The 21,596-nt window shown below is 50.1% G+C and overlaps 1 protein-coding gene across 1 annotated transcript in view; it reads left to right on the top strand.

Annotated features, from left to right (window-relative positions):
* The window catches only part of POLRMT (RNA polymerase mitochondrial), a 66,555-nt gene that overhangs the window by 7,431 nt on the left and 37,528 nt on the right, over positions 1-21,596 (top strand). The window contains exons 4-12 of the mRNA XM_048498272.1: positions 1,389-1,519; positions 3,717-3,906; positions 5,393-5,542; positions 6,921-7,082; positions 9,120-9,290; positions 10,903-11,142; positions 11,917-12,699; positions 19,397-19,519; positions 19,686-19,808. Coding sequence (XP_048354229.1) covers positions 1,389-1,519; positions 3,717-3,906; positions 5,393-5,542; positions 6,921-7,082; positions 9,120-9,290; positions 10,903-11,142; positions 11,917-12,699; positions 19,397-19,519; positions 19,686-19,808 — 2,073 coding nt within the window. The remainder of the gene's footprint in view (positions 1-1,388; positions 1,520-3,716; positions 3,907-5,392; positions 5,543-6,920; positions 7,083-9,119; positions 9,291-10,902; positions 11,143-11,916; positions 12,700-19,396; positions 19,520-19,685; positions 19,809-21,596) is intronic.

The raw sequence follows: 21,596 nt of genomic DNA, 5'->3' as shown, positions 1-21,596 counted from the left end.
TGTTTATATCCCTTAAGACAGTGGTGGTGAACCTTTGGCACTCCAGATGTTATGGACTACAATTCCCATCAGCTCCTACAATTGGCCATGCTGGCAGGGGCTGATGGGAACTGTAGTCCATAACATCTGGAGTGCCAAAGGTTCGCCACCACGGCCTTAAGACGATAGGTGTCGAACTTGTGGCCCTCCAGATGTTATGGACTACAGTTCCCATCATCCCCTGCCAGCATGATGCTGTTTGGAATATGCTGCCACAGGAGGTGGTGATGGCCACTAACCTGGATAGCTTTAAAAGGGGCTTGGACAGATTTATGGAGGAGAAGTCGATCTATGGCTACCAATCTTGATCCTCTTTGATCTGAGATTGCAAAGGCCTTAACAGTCCAGGTGATCGGGAGCAGCAGCAGCAGAAGGCCATTGCGTTCACATCCTGCCTGTGAGCTCCCAAAGGCACCTGGTGGGCCACTGCGAGTAGCAGAGAGCTGGACTAGATGGACTCTGGTCTGATCCAGCTGGCTTGTTCTTATGTTCTTTCTTATGTTCTTATGTAGTCCATAACATCTGGAGGGCCGCGAGTTTGACCCCTATGCCTTAAGACAGCCTTTTAGCTGTCTGGCCGAGAGGAAGAGGAGGGGGGACATCCAAGAAACTTTATGGCTAAGAGAGGTTTCCATTCAGAGGTTGTTTGGTTCTACTGTTCCAGGTTTGCTTGGTTCAGTGTGGTGTAGATAGCTAGGACCCTGGATGACTGGAGTTCGAATCCTTTGCGGTTTGTTCTGCAAGAGACTTTGCGGGGGATGGAGCTGAGTACTGTTATTATGAAGTGGGAGGGGAGGCTGTTATATTCAGGGGGTAGCTACAGGGGCCAGTTTCCAAATCGGCACTGTTACAGGCCAGAAGAAGAAGAAGAAGAGTTTGCATTTATATCCCCCCTTTCTCTCCTGCAGGAGACTCAAAGGGGCTTACAATCTCCTTGCCCTTCCCCCCTCACAACAAACACCCTGTGAGGTAGGTGGGGCTGAGAGAGCTCTGAGAAGCTGTGACTAGCCCAAGGTCACCCAGCTGGCGTGTGTGGGAGTGCACAGGCTAATCTGAATTCCCCAGATAAGCCTCCACAGCTCAGGCGGCAGAGCTGGGATTCAAACCCGGTTCCTCCAGATTAGATAGACGAGCTCTTAACCTCCTACGCCACTGCTGCTCAGAGGGGTAGGGGACTGAAATCAGAGCAGAAGAGGACGATTTGTGGCCGCCTTCAAGGCTGTGGCAGCAGAGTGATTTGCAATGTGTCTGGATTTTCTTTGGATTTTCTTTGGCCGGCCAGTTAGACTCAGAACATGGAATGACTGGAGTCAGAAACCACAGCTTTTCTCGCCTCTTCCTCTGCTTAGCGCGCCCTGAACCACGTCGGACAGCTCTTCCGTCAGCTGGAGGAGGCCGGACTGAAGCCCAACCTGGACTCTTACGCCGCTGCCCTGGAGTGCATGGGCCGATCCGGTGCCCACCCACAAGTCATTGCCAGGTAAGGCGCTTCTCTGTCTGTACTAGCTTGCTCTCCGTTAGTTTGGACCAGAGATCCCCAGCCTTGGCGAGCTTGCGGGCACCTTTAGAATTTTGGTACGACATGGTGGGGGCAGCCTGCCGCAGGTGAACAAGAAGAGTTGGATTTATACCCCCCCTTTCTCTGCTGTAGGGGACTCAAAGGGGGCTTACAATCTCCTTTCCCTTCCCCCCTCACAACAAACGCCCTGTGAGGTAGGTAGGTGCGGCTGAGAGAGCTCCGAAGGACTGTGACTAGCCCAAGGTCACCCAGCTGGCGTGTGTGGGAGTGGTTGGTTCTGCCTCCAGCAATCAATTTGTGGCTGGAGAGCCAGCATGGCGTAGAGCAGGTGCACTCTAATCTGGAGAACCGGGTTTGATTCCCCACTCTGCCACTTGAGCTGTGGAGGATTATCTGGCGAACCAGATTAGCTTGTGCACTCCAATACATGCCAGCTGGGTGACCTTGGGCTAGTCACAGTTCTTCGGAGCTCTCTGAGCCCCACCCACCTCACAGGGTGTTTGTTGGGAGGGGGGAAGGGAAAGGAGTTTGTCACTCCCTTACAAAGGGCATCAGCCATCCAACTTCGAGCACAGAGCACTTTAGGCATTACCTATGATAATGGCTCTGGTTTACCGCTTCCTGCTTTTAAATGTTGGCTTCCTGTCTCCTGCTTGAAGTATTTTATTTATATCGTAAGCCACCTTTTATTGCAAGTGAGAGCCAGGGTGAATAGTAGAGACACTTCTCTACTAGTGACTTCCCTGTACCTTCCCTTTATATTTGGTATCTGTCTTCATGATGAATAGCAGGAGGAAAAAACCTGCATTGTTGGTTTTTTTTATTTATGCCCTGCTTTTCTCCTTAAGGGGGACCCAAAGCAGTTTATGGTATCACCCCTCCCTTGTTATATCCTCAAACAACAACCCAACGAGGTAGGTTAGGCTGAGAGTGACTGACCCGAGGTCACCTAGCAAGGTTCCGTAGTGTTGTCGGGGTTTGAACCGGGCTCTTCCGGATTTTGCTCGGATGCTCTAAAGAGGCTTCCGACGGGAGCTGTTTTGTGCCAGCTCTCTCGACTGCAGGGCTGCCTTTGTTTCCCAGTCAGTCAGTCAGTCAGTCAGTCAGTCAGTCAGTCAGTCAGTCAGTCAGTCAGTCAGTCAGTCAGTCAGTCAGTCAGTCAGTCAGTCAGTCAGTGTGTGTGTGTGTGTGTGTGTCTGTCTGTCTGTCTGTCTGTCTCTGTCTGTCAGATTTAATATGCCGCCCTATCCCCGAAGGGCTCTGGGCGATGTACAGATCCGTTAAAAAAATCGTATTAAAATTCCAGTTAAAACCATAAATTAACAGACCAACCTTAGCTCTAAAAAATCAGGTGACACACATCAGAATGAAGACTCACCAGGGTGGTCAGCACAACAAGTGTGTACCCCAAGGATGGAATATGGGGCGCAGGGGACGGCACCCTCAACGGCTGACCTCCCCAAAAGCCTAGCGGAACAACTCCATCTTGCAGGCCCTGTGGAACTGTTCTAGGTCCCACAGTGTCCAGGTGGTTGTGGGGAGAGTGTTCCACCAGGCACTGAAGGCCCTGGCCCGGGTAGAGGCCAGCTGTATCATGGAGGGGCCTGGGACCACCAGCAAATTGAGAGCAGCAGTGGTGTAGTGGCTAAGAGCAGGTGCGTTCTGATCTGGAGGAACCGGGTTTGATTCCCAGCTCTGCCACTTGAGTTGTGGAGGCTTATCTGGGGAATTCAGGTTAGCCTGTACACTCCCACACAGGCCAGCTGGGTGACCTTGGGCTAGTCACAGCTTCTCGGAGCTCTCTCAGCCCACCCTCCCTCACAGGGTGTTTGTTGTGAGGGAGGAATGGCAAGGAGATTGTAAGCCCCTTTGAGCCTCCTACAGGAGAGAAAGGGGGGATATAAATCCAAGCTACTGCTCCTCCTCTTCTCCTCCTCCTCCTCCTCCTCCTCCTCCTCCTCCTCCTCCTCCTCCTCCTCCTCCTCCTTCTTCTTCTTCTTCTTCTTCTTCTTCTTCTTCTTCTTCTTCTTCTTCTTCTTCTTCTTCTTCTGTGCTGTTCATATCCAGCATCCTTTGGGATCTGTTTGCTGAGAGTGTCAGCTGCAGGTCCCCTCTCCCCCACCACAGTGATATTTCTCTGCCTCTCCTCTTCCCGCAGGTGCCTCCAGCAGCTCAAGGAAGATGGCCTCCGACTAGAAGATCTCCTGAGAGACTCCCAGCACAAGGAGGCCGAAACGAAGATGGCGCTGAAGGCCATCCGGAGGGTCATGCCGGACTTCCAGCCTCCACCGCTTGTCCGCCCGGCTGAGATCTGTACCGTTCCCCTGTTCCGGGACTTCTACACAAAGGTAAGCGCCGGGTGGAGGGTGGTTCTGCCTCCAGTTCTTAGAATGGTGCTGTGGCGGGAAGGCGTGTCTCCGTTTAAATACGTCCACTGCGCAAATGGCCCGTTATGCACGGAGAAGTTTCTGTGAAGCTCCTCGCCCCGTAGTGCCTTTGCAGTGGAGCCTCCTCTCAAAGACTTTGTTTACACACACGGACGGGCCCCGCTGCCTGCTGTGTGACTTGCGCTCCTTGCCTGCCCCCATTTCCATGTTTGTTTGGAGGTTCTAGCAGGGGAGCGCAGCTATCGTATACCCTTGACCGAAGAACGGTACACTCCTTCTATCTGGGACGGTCGTCCTCTTCCACCGAGCGCGCAGCTTCGGGAGGGACGCACATGGAGCGGTGAGGGAGGTAGGGTGACACCCGCCTAGCCAGCCAGATCAGCCGAATCAACCCTGGCGATCAATGGGGTGACAGATGTCGCAGCCAGATCGCCCTCACATCCCATTTCCATGTTGCTTTCCTGTCCAACGCGACACTGAAGATGGCCAATTTTTTTTTGGAGCCCTTTCCATGGAATCTCAATATTCCTTATATTCAGGGGTCTGCAACCTGCGGCTCCAGAGCCGCATGCGGCTCTTTCAGCCTTATTCTGCGGCTCTGTGTGGCCTGGAGGTCGGAGGGTAGCATGGGCATGTCCCTCCAGCCTTCAAGAGCAGCGCTGGAAGGAAAGGTGAGTGGAGGGGCCAAACCGGAGGTGGCTCCATACAGAGTCGCCTCTCTGGCTCGGTAGATCTTCGGGACCATGGAAAACGGGTCCAAATGGCTCTTTGGGTGGTAAAGGTTGCAGACTCCTGCTTATATTGATATTGTGCAAGCTGGTACCATCCTTTTTTGGGTTTTTAGGAAAATGCTGGCCATCGATCCCTGTGAGGAGTGAGGTGTGTGTGTGTGTATGGGCGGGGGGTATCGATATTTAAGAGTCTCAAGAGCAACGAAAGCCGGCGCTCTTCAATCTCGTGTTGGACAGGGGAGCAACCCCAAAGGGGCAAAACCTCAAAGGGAGGGGAAAGATTGTGGGTTCCCTGCTCTCACTTCCGGGATCTTTGGCACCACTTTTGACCCCTGTGTGAGCATCGGGAAAGCCTTGTCCTTCTGAGGCCGTTGGAGTTCCGAATCCTCCTAGGAGCCCGTTCCTTGCTGATAGCTCTGCTCCGGAGGTTCGGTGACGTGGAGGGATTGCCTATGGGAGTCGGGCGCTTTTTCTTTGGGCTCGCCGCTTAGTGTGGGGTGGCGGCGGACTGCAGGCCGTTTCTAGCGGGGGGGCTGCCTCAAAAGATTCCTGACCCAATGCACCAAAAAGCCAGTTTCTAAATCTCCACCGGGCTTTGTCGGTCTGAGCAAACACGCCCCGGGGCCCCCCCCCCCCCCCCCTGCACCTTGGTCTTGCCGGCGCCCGGATCTGAACCCCGGATGCACAGTTGGGCCCCCCTTTTGGTCTTGTCGCAGGCGGAGCCCGTTTCTTACCCCAAGCTGGATTTCACGGCGCAAGAGCTGCGGGAACGGTTTCAGCAGCAGCAGCAGCTGGAGGCGTCCAACGCTGTCACCATCGAGTCAGTGGAGGCGGAAAAGCCCCTGTCGGAGCAAGCCGTCAGAGCGGTAAATGGGGCCTTTCGCGGGCTGACCGGTGCCTCATTCTGCAAGAGGCCTGTGCCGTACCAAAGTCTGATTATAGCTATATTTAGCACCAGTGTACAGCAGGGGGCCCAATCTTTGTGCCCTTTTTGAAGTGCTGGTGCTGTGACGTGCCACAGAATGGCAGCTGCAAGAAGCCCAAGTGCAGGGAAGTTCTTTGTAATGTTTAGGTGGAGTCTCTTTTCTTGCACCTTGAACCCATTAATCCTGGTCCCAGTCTCTGGAGCAGCAGAAAACAAGCTTGCTCCCTCTTCAACACGACATCCCTTCAAATATTTAAAAGTGGCGATCACGTCACCCCTTAACCTTCACTTCTCCCGACTGAACATCCCCAGCTCCCTAAGCCTCTCTTCGTAGGGCATGGACTCCAGACCCTTTACCATTTTGGTTGCCCTCCTTTGGACCTGCTCCAGCTTGTCAATATCCTTCTCGAATTGCAGTGCCCGGAACGGGATACTGTATTCCAGAAGAGGTCTGACCAGTGCAGAATAGAAGAAAATAAAGCCCCCTAGGTGGTTTGCCTGAATCGGAACAAGTTTCTGTGCTCGTTCGGCTCAGTTTGTCCCTGCATCTTGTGTCTACGTTTTCAAAAAAATCCCCTGGGCTTGTTTGGCGTTTAATGGAAATAATATAAAACCTTTATATAGCAGAACCACAACTCTTAATAAACAACAAAGTTTACATATTAAAAATAACAACAACCAAACAATGAATAATACACACACAGGGGATCCCAAATACAATAATATCAAGTCTCTGTAATAAAGGTATCGCTTTCAAAGAGATCCACGAATGGTGTAGATGTGAAGGAGACCCGAGTGTCTGATGCCTGTAAATACTTAACTTCTGTGGATGTTCTTCGTGTACTCATAGATCAGGGGTCTGCAACCTGTGGCTCTCCAGATGTTCATCGGCTACAAATCCCATCAACCCCTGCCAGCATGGCCAATTGGGTGATGGGGATTGTAGTCCATGAACATCTGGAGAGCCACAGGTTGCAGACCCTCGTCAAGATGAACGTACAAAACATCAGGTTTTCTCCAGTTGCTATTTTGGGAGGTTCCTTTGCGTTCTGGCTGCACTCAGGGTTTTCTCCCTCCATTGCTAGTGGCGACCAATACAACACTCCCCTCTCTGAATCCATGACTGATCTGTCTGTCCAGTGACTCTCAGAGCCCTGTGGCTGTGACATTCCTAGATACTCAAAGCCCTCAGGCTGCCCCTAGGCTGACATTCTACCACAAGTGGGAGCTGCTGGTTTTCTTGTTCCCTACCGCATGGCATGAAGTTGCTCACTGGGACCCAACAGTGATTTACACTTCTGTTTCTGCCTCTCGTATAGCGGGAGCTCCTGGCTGCGCTGCGTTCCCGGTGGCGGGCAGCCCTCCTCCAGGGCTTCCAGGAATCCAAGCTGCATCTGCACCAGAAACAATCAGGGCAGCTGAATTTGTACCCTTTCCTGTGCGTGTTGAAGGATGAGGAATATGTGGACATTTTGATGCAGGTAAGACGGGGCGCTACCCTGGCGGCAGATCGTGGCAAAACTGAGCCTGGAGTTCATCCTCCATTCAGGTACAGCAGGGTGGCCAACCCACAGTTCTTCAGCTGTTCATGGATTACAATTCCTACCAGCTCCAATTGGCCATGCTGGCAGGGGCTGATGGGAATTGTAGTCCATGAACATCTGGAGCCCCATAGGTTGGCCACCCCTAAGTTAGAGAATCTGGACTAGACAGTTCTAAAAGAATTGCTCTGTTATACTGTTTAGCAGCAGGTATCTCCAGGATCTATTCACCTTTAAATGTGATAGTACAAATGAGCTTGTAACACAACTGGATAATGAGCCTTTAGCTCCAAAGAAGCCAAGTGAGATAAGAGAGAACAATTATATTAATAAGCCGTACTCCTTACCTGACTCGCATGACAGTCTGGTCACATTAACTGAACTCCTATCTAAGGAAGCAATTTTAATATCTAAATCCTTTGAGCTGCTGCTAGCTAAATTCAGCAATATTGGTTCTAAGCTAGATGTATTGGAAAAATATTTCTTTCCAAGGATTTTAAGTGCCCAACGTCTAGAGTGGACCAGAGTCTGAACCTACATCAATGTGGACAAGTGGCTGACCCAATGGACCTACTAACCTCAAGCCAAGACTGCCCCCCTATTGCTTGTGGATCAAAACGAAGCCAACTTGCCTTGGTGCTACAAAGGAATCAAATAGTAATATCAATAGGCAGGAACAAGCAGAACTTTAATAGATGGTCCAGCTTTCCAATAATAACAAATGAAATAACTGTTAGTGTTGTTCTTTGAACTGAGACCAGCAGATTGGGCAGGTTCAACTTCAGAGAGCTTATCGTTTACTGAAAAATAAGCCAGTTATCTTTATTTGGCAGGTTATTAGAAAGTACAAGGGGGGAGGCGGGAAATATTCACACTTTAGCTACTGTAAAAACGAATGCCAAACAAATTTTAGCAAGTAAAATTTTAAAGCAAACCAGCTTTTAGGTCATTGTGTTAAAACCGCTTTTTGTCAGGATCTGCCGACCCCTGCAATACCCAAACTCCAAGGTTCAGAAATTGGTTTATTGACAGAATGCTATGAACCTTCATGCTATGCAAAAGGGGGAAGGTACACAACCAAAGTGAAAAGAAGAAAACTTGTACCAACCGGGCTACAATAATTAGTTCAAAAATTGTGTCTCCCGCTGGAGTAGCAATTTACTTATAAGTAACCAAAATAATTTTACAACACAATAATAAGAAGTTTTGGAAAAATTATTACATCTCTCCCACTGAAGTAATGAAAAAAACTTTTTGTATATAGTTTAGAACAGCTAGCCAGATTCTAGATAGGTAACTGGCCTCGTAATACTTCAAGGCTGTTAAAGGCAGGTCAAGGTTTTTCAAAAGTACAACAGTCCTTATAATCAAGGAGGACAGCGCTCTGCAATTATTTTTTTCTTATGCGTTTTCTTATGCGTTTCTTATGCGTTTCGAGAAGCCCTTCGGGGATAGGGCAGTATACCTAAATAAGTAAGTAAGTAAGATGTCTGCTATGGGGGGGGGGGGGGGGGAGGAACTTGTAAGCCCCTTTGAGTCTCCTTGTGTTTGAGAAAAGTGGGGTATAACTCCAAACTCTTCTTCTCTATTTTGTAAATGTCCTCGTAATACTTCAAGGCTGTTAAAGGCAGGTCAAGATTTTTCAAAAGTACAATAGTGCTTATAATCAAGGAGGACAGCGCTCTGCAATTAGTTTTTTCTTATGCGTTTCGAAGGACGTTTCGAGAAGCCCTTCGGGGATAGGGCGGTATACCTAAATAAGTAAGTAAGATGTCTGCTATGGGGGGGAGGGAAAGGAACTTGTAAGCCCCTTTGAGTCTCCTTGTGTTTGAGAAAAGTGGGATATAACTCCAAACTCTTCTTCTTCTCTGTTTTGTATTCTCTTTGATAGAATGTTGCCTTTGTAAAGGAAAAATTTAGAAGCCCCCACTGATCATACCCTCCTTTTTTAGAGATGCCGCTTGCTTCCCCTTTCAGGGACTCTCCCGCTTCCCGCCGCAGGGGGAATCCCTTCTGATCTTGGCAAGAGAACTGGGTACCAAAGTCTACAACAAGTATGTCATCCAGAAGAAATCCAGGAGCTGTTTGGTGAAGAACATCCAAAGGCTCTACGACAGCTACGTCCAGCTGCTGGCGAAGGACACTCCGGTACGTAACGGCAGGCCTGTGTGGGACTGGAAGGGCAGCAGTCTAGCCAGTGGATTACTCAGCCCAACTAGGGCAGCGCAGAAGGAATGTCCGCAGACATCTAACTAGTTTTATTTTATTTTTACAAATTTATCCCCCACTTTCCTGCCCTGATAAGAGTCACCAGGATGGCTAGATCTGTTCAGTCTTTATTTCCTATTCGCCAAACCCGTGGGTTGTTCAGAAGCTAGGAAAAAAACCACTTGCGTAAAATTCATTACCTATGTAAAATCTTGGCATGCCTCATTCACAGGGCCCTTTCCCATATGCTAAATAACGCACTTTCAGTCCACTTTAACGATCACTTGCAAGCGGATTTTGCCCAATAAAATCCACCTTCACAGCGCTTTGAAAGTGGATTGAAGGTGCATTATTTGGCATGTGTGAAAGCTAACGAATTAAGCATTAGAATCGAAGTAAGTTACGTGCAGGATGTTAACGTAGGCTGCATTTTCATTACCGAGAACGAAAATGTTACCACAGAGACAATGGTCCTTGGGTCAACTCCTGCCGGTATGATTCTGGGGGTATTCACAGTTGGTGTTATGATATAGAAGAAGAAGAGTAAAGGCTCACAAAAGGGTCATCTTCTAGCCAGCAGAAGTTTGCCCAACACCAAAGGCCGGAGACAGTCAGTCTAGGACCGTGGTGGCGAACCTTTGGCACTCCAGATGTTATGGACTACAATTCCCATCAGCCCCTTCCAGCAAGGCCAATTTGCCATGCTGGTAGAGGCTGATGGGAATTGTAGTCCATAACATCTGGAGTGCCAAAGGTTCGCCACCACTGGTCTAGGGTGAAGTAGCAGTTAACCTTTAACATGATTGCTGAGTTCAACTGTAACTCTAGACACAGGTGTCAAACTCGCAGCCCTCCAGATGCTCATGAACTACAATTCCCATCAGTCCCTCCCAACATGAGCATTGGCTATACTGGCAAGGGCTGATGGGAATTGTAGTTCATGAACATCTGGAGGGCCACGAGTTTGACACCTGTGCTCTAGACCAATGAGAGGCTGATTCCGGGGCGGGGAAAGTATCCTGTTGCTTGTTGTATATGCTAAGTTCAGAGTCCGAGTTGAGTTCTCTGTGTGTTGAACTTTGTTCTTGCTGAAGAGTTCTGTATAGCTTTATAGTCTTGTATAGCATAGACCAGGGGTAGGGAACCTGCGGCTCTCCAGATGTTCAGGAACTACAATTCCCATCAGCCTCTGTCAGCATGGCCAATTGGCCCTCCTAGTAGGGGCTGATGGGAATTGTAGTTCCTGAACATCTGGAGAGCCGCAGGTTCCCTACCCCTGGCATAGACCTGTGTAACCTTGCAGCTGCTAAAGTAAAACCTTCCTATGGAAAGAACATCTTGCGCGGAGAGTATTCTTTTTGCATGGAGAGTGGTAGGAGGCTGCAGAGAGTGCAAGAGGACTGCTAGATCTTCTCATCTTACCACTCTGCTTTAAACTCTGCTGATAGTTGGCTGGTTGAGGCAGGAGACGCTGGAAGCTTTGTGCCCTCGGTGGTTGTTTGGCCTTCCCAAGCAGTTGTGGCTTGACCCTCTTCTTGTCTCCTCTCTGCAGCCTGACAATTACTTGCCCCGGGAATATTGGGAGGAGCTAGAAGCAAGGGCCGGCTACAGCCCTTCTCTAGTCAACCAGGACTGCGTCTGGCCCCACTCACTGATGGTGCAGCTGGGCCTCCACCTGGTCGAGTTGCTGGTCCAAGTCCTCAAGATGGAGAGCAATCTTCTCACCCCAAGCCTGGAGCCGAAACTCATTCCCATCCTGTACCACGTCTATTCTTTCCGAAGCGGCCGCCAGGTGAGAAAGCCCTTTGAACTTCTGCACAGTCATCTGGGGGTGTGTGTGTGTGTGTGTGTGTCCAGTCACAGAACTTATACACACTTGCAGAATTCAGCATCCGTTTTTCAAAAATGCAAGATTTGCAAAGTTATGTCTCTTTTGTCGCAATTTTTATTTTTTCACACACAGAACAATCAATCAGAATATACAAACACTAGCGGGCCCGGCCACGCGTTGCTGTGGCTGAGTCTGGTGAAGTGGAAAAGAAAGAAAAGGGGAAGCGAACGGTTCGAACATGTGTCATTGCACAATGCTTGCAAGAGAGGGGAGGGGCAAGGGGGCCCTCGCTCCCCTCCCTCTCTCCCGTTCCCTTGCATGGCAACCTGGCCAAGCCCTCCCTCATGTTCCCCTTCCTCTGCTAGGGTGGGTGGGCCATGTGCAGGTGGCTGGTCCTGTCCCTTTCACTCCCTTCCCTTGCAGGCGAATTATCTAGCGTAAAACACGCTGGGAGGCATTAGCTACGTTGTGTTCAAATTTCAGAGCGTTTGGTCCAGCAAACCCCTGGACCCCCCCTCACCTTCCCCTTCCTCCGTTCCCCCCACTTGCTCACCACCCATTCACTTGCGTATAAGTTGAGGGGGGCTTTTTTCAGCACAAAAAATGTGCTGAAAAAGTAGACTTATACAGAAGTATATATGGTAAATGTTCTGGCCAAAAGCCAGTTTTTCAGCCCAAAAGGAGTATTTGTGGGGGACACCTTCAAATTGAATGTTTCCCTTCCTCTTCCTTCAGATCGGGTTCATCAGACCTCATCCGCTCCTGACCCGGCTCTTCTCGAAGGCTTCCGAAACCACCCTCACCTTTGACTCCTTCGTCATGCCCATGCTGTGCCCGCCGGTGCCGTGGATCTCTCCTTCCTTTGGCGCCTACCTCCTCAGCCCCACCAAGCTCATGCGGTGCGTGGACGGGGCGGTGCAGCACCAGATGCTTCTAGAGCGGTGTCCCCGCAACAACCTCTTTTCGGTCATGGATGCGCTCAACCAGTTGGGCAACTGCCCGTGGAAAGTCAACCAGGCCGTCTTGGGCGTCGTGATCTCCATTTTCAACGACAAAGGCGACGAGAAGCTGGACGTCCCGCCCCCGCCTTCCGAAGCCCCCCAGCCTGCCCGGCTGACCCTCGGAGGGGCCCCCCTGACCAAGTCAGCTTGGAAGCGGGAGGTGGCCCAGTGCCGCAAGAAAGCCATGGAGACGTTCAGCCTGCGCATGGACACCCTTTACAAACTGTCCATAGCCAAGCACATGGGGGACCGCGCCTTCTGGTTCCCCCACAACATGGACTTCCGCGGAAGGACCTACCCCTGCCCCCCCCACTTCAACCACCTGGGCAACGACCTCACGCGGGCCATCCTCCTCTTCGCCGAGGGGAAGCCACTGGGCCCGCGCGGCCTTGACTGGCTGAAGATCCACCTGATCAATCTCACCGGGCTCAAGAAGAAGAGCTCACTGCAAGACAGGCTGGCCTACGCCAACGAGATCGTGGAGGACGTCTTAGACTCGGCGGATCACCCACTGACGGTTAGTGCAAATTATGCACGTGGGGAGGGGCAGCTTTCCATCTTCGGGAGGGTGGATTCCGCACAGGGGAAATATAATGGGTGTAGAGCAGTGGTTCTCAACCTTCCTAATGCCGCGACCCTTTAATACAGTCCCTCATGTTGTGGTGGCCCCCAACCCTAACATTTATCCATTTTACAGATGGAGAACACTGATGCAGAGAGTCTTAGGCAGTGGTTCTCAACCTTCCTAATGCCGATGCCCTTTAATGGAAGCAGTTCCTCATGTTGGTAGGGACCCCCATCCCTAACATTGATCTATTTTACAGATGGGAGAACACTGATGCAGAGAGTCTTAGGCAGTGGTTCTCAACCTTCCTAATGCCACGACCCTTTAATACAGTTCCTCATGTTGTGGGGACCCCCAACCCTAACATTGATCCATTTTACAGATGGAGAACACTGATGCAGAGAGTCTTAGGCGACGTGGTTCCTCAGCGCTTCTAATGCCACGACCCGTTCAATACAGTTCTACACTCATGTTGTGGGGACCCCCAACCTAACATTGAGTCCATTTTACAGATGGAGAACACTGATGCAGAGAGTCTTAGGCAGTGGTTCTCAACCTTCCTAATGCCACGACCCTTTAATACAGTTCCTCATGTTGTGGGGACCCCCAACCCTAACATTGATCCATTTTACAGATGGGAGAACACTGATGCAGAGAGTCTTAGGCAGTGGTTCTCAAGCCCTTCCTAAATGCCACGCACCCGTTAATACAGTTCCCTCATGTTGTTAGGGACCCCAATACCCTAACATGATGGATCCATTTTTTACAGATGGAGAACACTGATGCAGAGAGTGCCCAGGCAGTGGTTCTCAACCTTCCTAAATGCCAATGCACTTTAATACAGTTCCTCATGTTGTGGGGACCCCCAACCCTAGCATTGATCCATTTTACAGATGGAGAACACTGATGCAGAGAGTCTTAGGCAGTGGTTCTCAACCTTCCTGATAATTTCGCGACCCTAATTCTTTTAATACAGTGTTCGCTCATGTTTGTGGGGACCCCCAACCCTAATATTGATCGCATTTTACAGATGGAGAACACTGATGCAGAGAGTCTTAGGCAGTGGTTCTCAACCCTTCCTGATAGGCGCTGACACCGTTAATACAGTTCCTCATGTTGTGGGGACCCCCAACCCTGTAACATTACGATCCATTTTACAGATCGGAGAACACTGATCTGCAGAGAGTCTTTAGGCAGTGGGTTCTCAACCTTCCTAATAACCGTGACCTCGCTTTATTCACAGTTCCTCATCGTTGTGGGGACCCCCCAACCCTAACATTGATCCATTTTACAAGGATGGAGAAATACCTGATGCCGCAGAGAGTCTTAGGCAGTGGTTCTCAGAAAGCCTTCCTGATGCTTCGACCCCTTTAATACAGTTCACTCATGTTGTGGGGACCCCCAACCCCTAGCATTTCATCCACTTGCTGGTGATGGAGAACACTGATGCAGAGTCTTAGGCAGTGGTTCTCAACCTTCCTGATGCTGCGACCCTTTAATACAGTTCCTCATGTTGTGGGGACCCCCAACCCTAACATTGATCCATTTTACAGATGGAGAACACTGATGCAGAGAGTCTTAGGCAGTGGTTCTCAACCTTCCTGATGCTGCGACCCTTTAATACAGTTCCTCATGTTGTGGGGACCCCCAACCCTAGCATTGATCCATTTTACAGATGGAGAACACTGATGCAGAGAGTCTTAGGCAGTGGTTCTCAACCTTCCTGATGCTGTGACCCTTTAATACAGTTCCTCATGTTGTGGGGACCCCCAACCCTAGCATTGATCCATTTTACAGATGGAGAACACTGATGCAGAGAGTCTTAGGCAGTGGTTCTCAACCTTCCTGATGCTGCGACCCTTTAATACAGTTCCTCATGTGTTGTGGGGACCCCCAACCCTAACATTGATCCATTTTACAGATGGAGAACACTGATGCAGAGAGTCTAGGGCAGTGGTTCTCAACGGCGCTTCCTGATGCTGTGAAGCATCCCTTTAATACAGTTCCTCATGTTGTGGGGACCCCCAACCCTAACATTGATCCATTTTACAGATGGAGAACACCTGCATGCAAGAGAGTCTTAGGCAGTGGTTCTCAATAACCTTCCCTAATGCAGCGACCACTTTAATGTACAGTTCCTCTCATGTTGTGGGGACCCCCAACCCTAGCATTGATCCATTTTACAGAATTGGAGAACACTGATGCAGAGAGTCTTAGGCAGTGGTTCTCAACCTTCCTAATGCAATTCTTCCCTTTAATACAGTTCCTCATGTTGTGGGGACCCCCAACCCTAACATTTATTCATTTGACAGATGGAGGACACTGATGCAGAGAGTCTTAGGCAGTGGTTCTCAACCTTCCTAATGCCGCGACCCTTTAATGCACAGTTCTCTCGTAATGTTGTGGTGACCCCCAACCCTAACATTGATCCATTTTACAGATGGAGGAGAACGCACTGATGCAGAGAGTCTTAGGCAGTGGTTCTCAAGCCTTCCCTAATGCCACGACCCTTTAGCATACAGTTCCTCTCAATGTTGTGGTGGCCCCCAACCCTAACAACATTGATCCGGCTTTTACAGATGGAGAACGCACTGATGCAAGAGAGTCTTTAGGGCAGTGGTTCTCAACCTTCCCTAATGCCACGACCCTTTAATGCAGGTTCCTCATGTTGAAGTGACCCCCAACTCCTAACATTGATCCATTTTACAGATGGGGAGAACACTGATGCAGAGAGGTCTTAGGCAGTGGTTCTCCAGCAGCCTTCCTAATGCAGCGACCCTTTAATGCAGTTCACTACATGTTTGTGGTAGGACCCCCAACCCTAACATTGATCCATTTTTTACAGATGGAGAACACTGATGCAGAGAGTCTTCCAGAAGGCAGTGGTTCTCCAACCTTCCCCACAATGCGGCATGACCTCTTTAATACAGTTCCTCCATGTTGTGTAGTGACCCCCAACCCTAACATTTGTCCATTTTACAGATGGAGAACACTGATGCAGAGAGATCTTAGGCAGTGGTTCTCCAACCTTCCTATACTTTACGACCCGTTAATACAGTTCCTACCACTCATGTTCGTGGGGACCCCCAACCTAATATCATTGATCCATTTACAGATGGAGAACACTGATGCAGAGAGTCTTAGGCAGTGGTTCTCAACCTTCCCAATGCCACGGCCCTTTAATACAGTTCCTCATGTTTTGTGGTGACCCTCCAACCCTAACATTTGTCCATTTTACAGATGGAGAAGCAGCTGATGCAGAGAGAGTCTTAGGCAGTGGTTCCTCCAACCTTCCTAATGCCACCGACCGCTTTAATACTAGTTCCTCGTATGTTGTGGGTGACCCCCCAACCCTAACATTGATCCATTTTACAGATGGAGAACACTGATGCAGAGAGTCTTAGGCAGTGGTTCTCAACCTTCCTAATGCCGTGACCCTTTAATACAGTTCCTCATGTTGTGGGGACCCCCAACCCTAACATTGATCCATTTTACAGATGGAGAACACCGATGCAGAGAGTCTTAGGCAGTGGTTCTCAACCTTCCTAATGCCACGACCCTTTAATACAGTTCCTCATGTTGTGGTGACCCTCAACCCTAACATTTGTCCATTTTACAGATGGAGAACGCTGATGCAGAGAGTCTTAGGCAGTGGTTCTCAACCTTCCTAATGCCACGACCCTTTAATACAGTTCCTCATGTTGTGGTGACCCCCAACCCTAACATTGATCCATTTTACAGATGGAGAACACTGATGCAGAGAGTCTTAGGCAGTGGTTCTCAACCTTCCTAATGCCACAACCCTTTAATACAGTTCCTCATGTTTGTGTGGTGATTTAACCCTAACATTTATGCATTTTACAGATGGAAGCAGCTGGTCTGCAGAGAATCTTACCCAGTAGTTCTCAACCTTCCCTATAGCATATACGACCCGTTAATGGTTCCTCATGTTGTGGGACCCCCCAACCCTAACATTTATCCATTTTACAGATGGAGAACACTGATGCAGAGAATCTTAGGCAGTAGTTCTCAACCTTCCCTAATGCCGTGACCCTTTAATACCAGTTCCTCATGTTGTGGGGACCCCCAACCCTAACATTGATCCATTTTACAGATGGAGAACACCGATGCAGAGAGTCTTAGGCAGTGGTTCTCAACCTTCCTAATGCAGCGACCCTTTAATACAGTTCCTCATGTTGTGGTGACCCTCAACCCTAACATTTATCCATTTTACAGATGGAGAATTTGTTGCCTAAGGATGTGGTAATGGCCACAGGGATAGAAAGCTTTAAAAAAGGATTAGACAGATTTGTGTAGAGGTCTATCCGCGGCTGCTAGCCACGTTGACTAAAAAGAACCTCCATGTTCAGAGGCAATCAACCTTTGAATCTCAGTGCCAGGATGGCCAGTGCCAGGATGGCACTGAGATGACATCAGGGGAAGACCTTGGCCTCTATGCACTGTTGATAGACTTCCAGAGGCACTGGTTGCCTGCTGTGAGAGATAGGACTCTGGGCTGGACTTGCCTCTGCTCTGGTCCAGCAACCAGAGGCGTAGCTGGGCCAAACTGCGTCCGGGGCGCATTTCTGTGTTTGCCACCCCCCATGGGCCCTGCTCCTGTCCCTCCCCTCTCCTGCCCCTCCCTCCTCCCACTTACCTTAGTTCTTCGTTTCAGGCTTTGTTTCAGGCTGAAAAGCGGCCTGTTCAGTTCAGGCTGAAAAAAGGCCGGGCGGGAACTACACTACCCAGGAGCCCTTGGGGCTTTACAAGATCTCCTGGGCAGTGTAGTTCCCACAAGGGCCCATTTCAGCCTGAATGGAACAGGCCGCTTTTTAGCCTGAAACTAAACCTGAAACTAAAAACTGAGGTAAGTGCCGGGGGGTCGTGGGGGGAGGGGTCAGGGGGCGATTTTCCACCCCCCATGCGTGCGCCCGGTGTGAGGTGCCCCCCCCCCTTGTAGGAGCAGCAGTGGCGTAGGAGGTTAAGAGCTCTTGTATCTAATCTGGAGGAACCGGGTTTGATTCCCCCGCTCTGCCACCTGAGCTGTGGAGGCTTATCAGGGGAATTCAGATTAGCCTGTGCACTCCCACACACGCCAGCTGGGTGACCTTGGGCTAGTCACAGCTTCTTGGAGCTCTCTCAGCCCCACCTACCTCATAAGGTGTTTGTTGTGAGAGGGGAAGGGCAAGGAGATTGTCAGCCCCTTTGAGTCTCCTGCAGGAGAGAAAGGGGGGATACCAGAGTCCGAGCTCTGCTACAGCTACTGTTCTTATGCCAGCAACACTCTTCAGATGTGCTTCTTGGTGTTTGCCTGGTTCCCTTGTGTGGTGTATCACTCCAAAGGCCACGGGACCCACGTTGTACAGTGTCTTCCATCTTGCTAAGTGCAGAACGATTCTTAGCAACGTCTGAAGGTGGTTGCTAGTTGCTCTCATCCGCAGCCTCAGCAATACGTGAACGAGCGTCCTTCTGGGACATCAAAAGCCACCCTCTTTCCGCCACTACCTCTAATTGGGAAATAGCAACACTGGACTACATTGCAGGGCAGTTGTGAGCAGCTCAGTCAGCCTCTGTGTCCCATCCCCTGTAACCTGGGGATAACAGCAATTGGCTGCCTTGGCTGCATTTAAATATTTTTTTTATACTCCCACTCATCCTCTTAAATTTTACACACAAAAAGAAGACTTGCGTTAGAGCAGGAAGACTTATTTTAAAAACATTAAACTCGCCAAGAAGTTTCCTGTCTAGAGTTATTTGCCTGACATTCTTTCAAAGACCGTCTTGGCTTATGTGTGCGGAAAAGATCGATATACCGTATATATGCGAGTATAAGCCGAGCCGAATATAAGCCGAGGTACCTTTTATCACAAAAAACTGGGAAAACTTATTGACTCGAGTATTAGGGTGGGAAATGCAGCAGCGACTGAGCTGACACTTCTTTTCCTGCCTCTCACTGAATGATTTATAAGTACCATATATACTCGAGTATAAGCCGAGGGGGGCTTTTTCAGCATAAAAAATGTGCTGAAAAAGTCGGCTTATACACGAGTGTATACGGTATACGGATCTACAATCATACTAAAGTGTGATTCGATTCGATTTGAGCAGCTGAACCGAGAACGGGAGGTAGCGATCGGTGCAGCCGCTGTGTTGTGGCCAGACTTGGGTTCGAATCTCCCATTCAGCCACGGAGTTCCCTCTGGCCGTTAGCATTTTCGCAGCCCTGTCTATCTTGCTGGGTGGTTGTGAAGGTTGCAGTGGGGACGGGGGAACCAGTTGCGCGGAGAAGAGAAATGAACCGGATCAGATCTTTATGGCATGGCGGCAGCTGCTTCTGAAGCTGCGTTTTGAAATATCAGTCCCATAATTAGATGCCTTGTTGGGCAAAAGCTCTACCTGGCCCAATCCACTACCTAAAAACATCTGGCGAGCACCGGGAAAAGTGCCAATGGGCACCTTGGTGCCCCTGAACGCTGCGTTGGGGACTGCTGAACTGGATAAACAAAGGTCTGCTGGAAACCAGGTTGGTGGGCCTGCCCAAGTAAAGAGGTTCCCAAAACAGTCCTTGCTGGTGTTTCTGCTCCGAATTGGAACGAGCTTCCTCCCAATTCCTCAAAACAAACCACAACTTATATGTGTTCCTCCCCAGGGCAGGAAATGGTGGATGACCGTCGATGAGCCGTGGCAGGCCTTAGCGTGTTGCATGGAGATAGCCATGGCCACAAGAGCCCCGGACCCGGCTGCTTACATCTCCCACTTCCCCGTCCATCAGGTACGTGGGTGACAGGACTCCTCTCCCCCAAGCTGTGGGCACCGGGGGGCGGGTGGGACTGAAAAGGAGACCTCTGATAGCAGATGTCCCTTCCAGGAGCTGGGCATCCCACGGCTTCTCTCCTCTTTTTGCCACCAGCCAGTGATCTGTGTGGTCTTCTTCGCAGGACGGTTCTTGCAATGGGCTGCAGCATTATGCGGCCCTCGGACGGGACGCCATTGGCGCGGCCTCGGTTAACCTGATGCCGTTTGACGTGCCCCAGGACGTTTACAGCGGCGTGGCTCAGCAGGTGAGGACGGGGAGGGTGCAAGGAGCGACTATTTATTGACCTACTTTGTTACTAGCCTGCCTTTCTCTCTGGTGGGGACCCAGAGTGCCCTACTTCGTTGGCTTCTGTTTCATCCTCACACAACAAGCCCGTGAGGCGGGTTTGGCCAGGAGCCAGGAGCAGCAGTGGCGTAGGAGGTTAAGCGCTCGTGTATCTAATCTGGAGGAACCCGGGTTTGATTCCCAGCTCTGCCGCCTGAGCTGTGGAGGCTTATCTGGGGAATTCAGATTAGCCTGGGCACTCCCACACACGCCAGATGGGTGACCTTGGGCTAGTCACAGCTTCTCGGAGCTCTCTCAGCCCCACCTACTTCACAGGGTGTTTGTTGTGAGGGGGGAAGGGCAGGGAGATTGTAAACCCCTTTGAATCTCCTGCAGGAGAGAAACGGGGGGATATAAATCCAAACTCCTCCTCATCCTCCTCTTCTTCTTCCTCTCCTCCTCCTCCTCCTCCTCCTCCTCCTCCTCCTCCTCCTCCTCCTCCTTCTTCTTCTTCTTCTTCATGACTGACCCTTCCCGGGAAAAGGCACTTCGCTTCAATTGAGCCTCTGGGTACTCCTACCCCTTCCCTTTCCCCTTTTCCATCCCCCCCCCCTTTTTTTTGGCCTACACTTCTTTTCTTCCTTGCATTTTCTTGTTCTCCTTTCCCTCTTTGCCTCCCTCCCTCCCCCGCCCATTCTTTCATTAAATGGACCGAGAAAAAGGGTAGACAAATTACCGTGATGACACCGAATTTATTAAATTACATCCCCGTTGGAAGTTAGATGAGGAATGATTGAGTACCAGTTTTCTGTATATTTCGAACATAAAGGTATTTGGGAAATAAGTGTGTACTGAGACAAGTGTTTTTAACCATGTTATTATTATAGTAATTTATATTGAAATATTAACTTGTGTATACTGTATGTATAGGAGCAGCAGTGGCGTAGTGGTTAAGAGCAGGTGCGTTCTAATCTGGAGGAACCGGGTTTGATTCCCCGCTCTGCCGCCTGAGCTGTGGAGGCTTATCTGGGGAATTCAGATTAGCCTGTGCACTCGCACACACGCCAGCTGGATGACCTTGGGCTAGTCACAGTTCTTCGGAGCTCTCTCAGCTCCACCTACCTCACAGGGTGTTTGTTGTGAGGGGGGAAGGGCAAGGAGATTGTAAGCCCCTTTGAGTCTCCTACAGGAGAGAAGGGGGGATATAAATCCAAACTCTTCTTCTTCTATGTGTGCTGTGAACCGCCCTGAGGCGCCCTTTAGCGGAGGGTAGGGAGGGATACAAATAAAAATAAAGTGAAGGGAGCAAGGGGGCGGTGTCTTTGTACTCCAAAGCATAGGCGTAGTGGCCATGGGGACATCCGGGGACAAATGCCACTGTGGGAGTCACAGGGGGAGCACTGCAGGGGAGGCCTGGGGGCCATTTCCCCTCCCCATGTCACTGCTCTGAAGGCTGCAGGAAAATATTACTTTAACAACAACAACCCCCCCACCCCCAGCAATTCTGTTCTGATGCATACTGAACACACTCCCAAAGGAACATGTTGTCAAAAGTGTCCATTTGGAAGGGTGGCTGTTCTGGCCTGCCGCCGAACAGAGAGATTTGAATCCGGTAGACTGTGCCTGTTAATTTACTTTTAAAGAAAATGCTGGACGAGATTGCTCTTGGTGGTGGTTAAGAGCAGTGGACTCTAATCTAGAGTACTGGGTTCGATTCCCCCAACTCCTCCACATGAACGGCAGACTTTTATCTGGCGAATTGGATTTG

The sequence above is a fragment of the Sphaerodactylus townsendi genome, linkage group LG05 (assembly GCF_021028975.2).
Source record: "Sphaerodactylus townsendi isolate TG3544 linkage group LG05, MPM_Stown_v2.3, whole genome shotgun sequence".
In the NCBI taxonomy this organism is placed as follows: Eukaryota; Metazoa; Chordata; class Lepidosauria; order Squamata; family Sphaerodactylidae; genus Sphaerodactylus; species Sphaerodactylus townsendi.
This window is presented reverse-complemented; position numbering and strand designations above follow the sequence as displayed.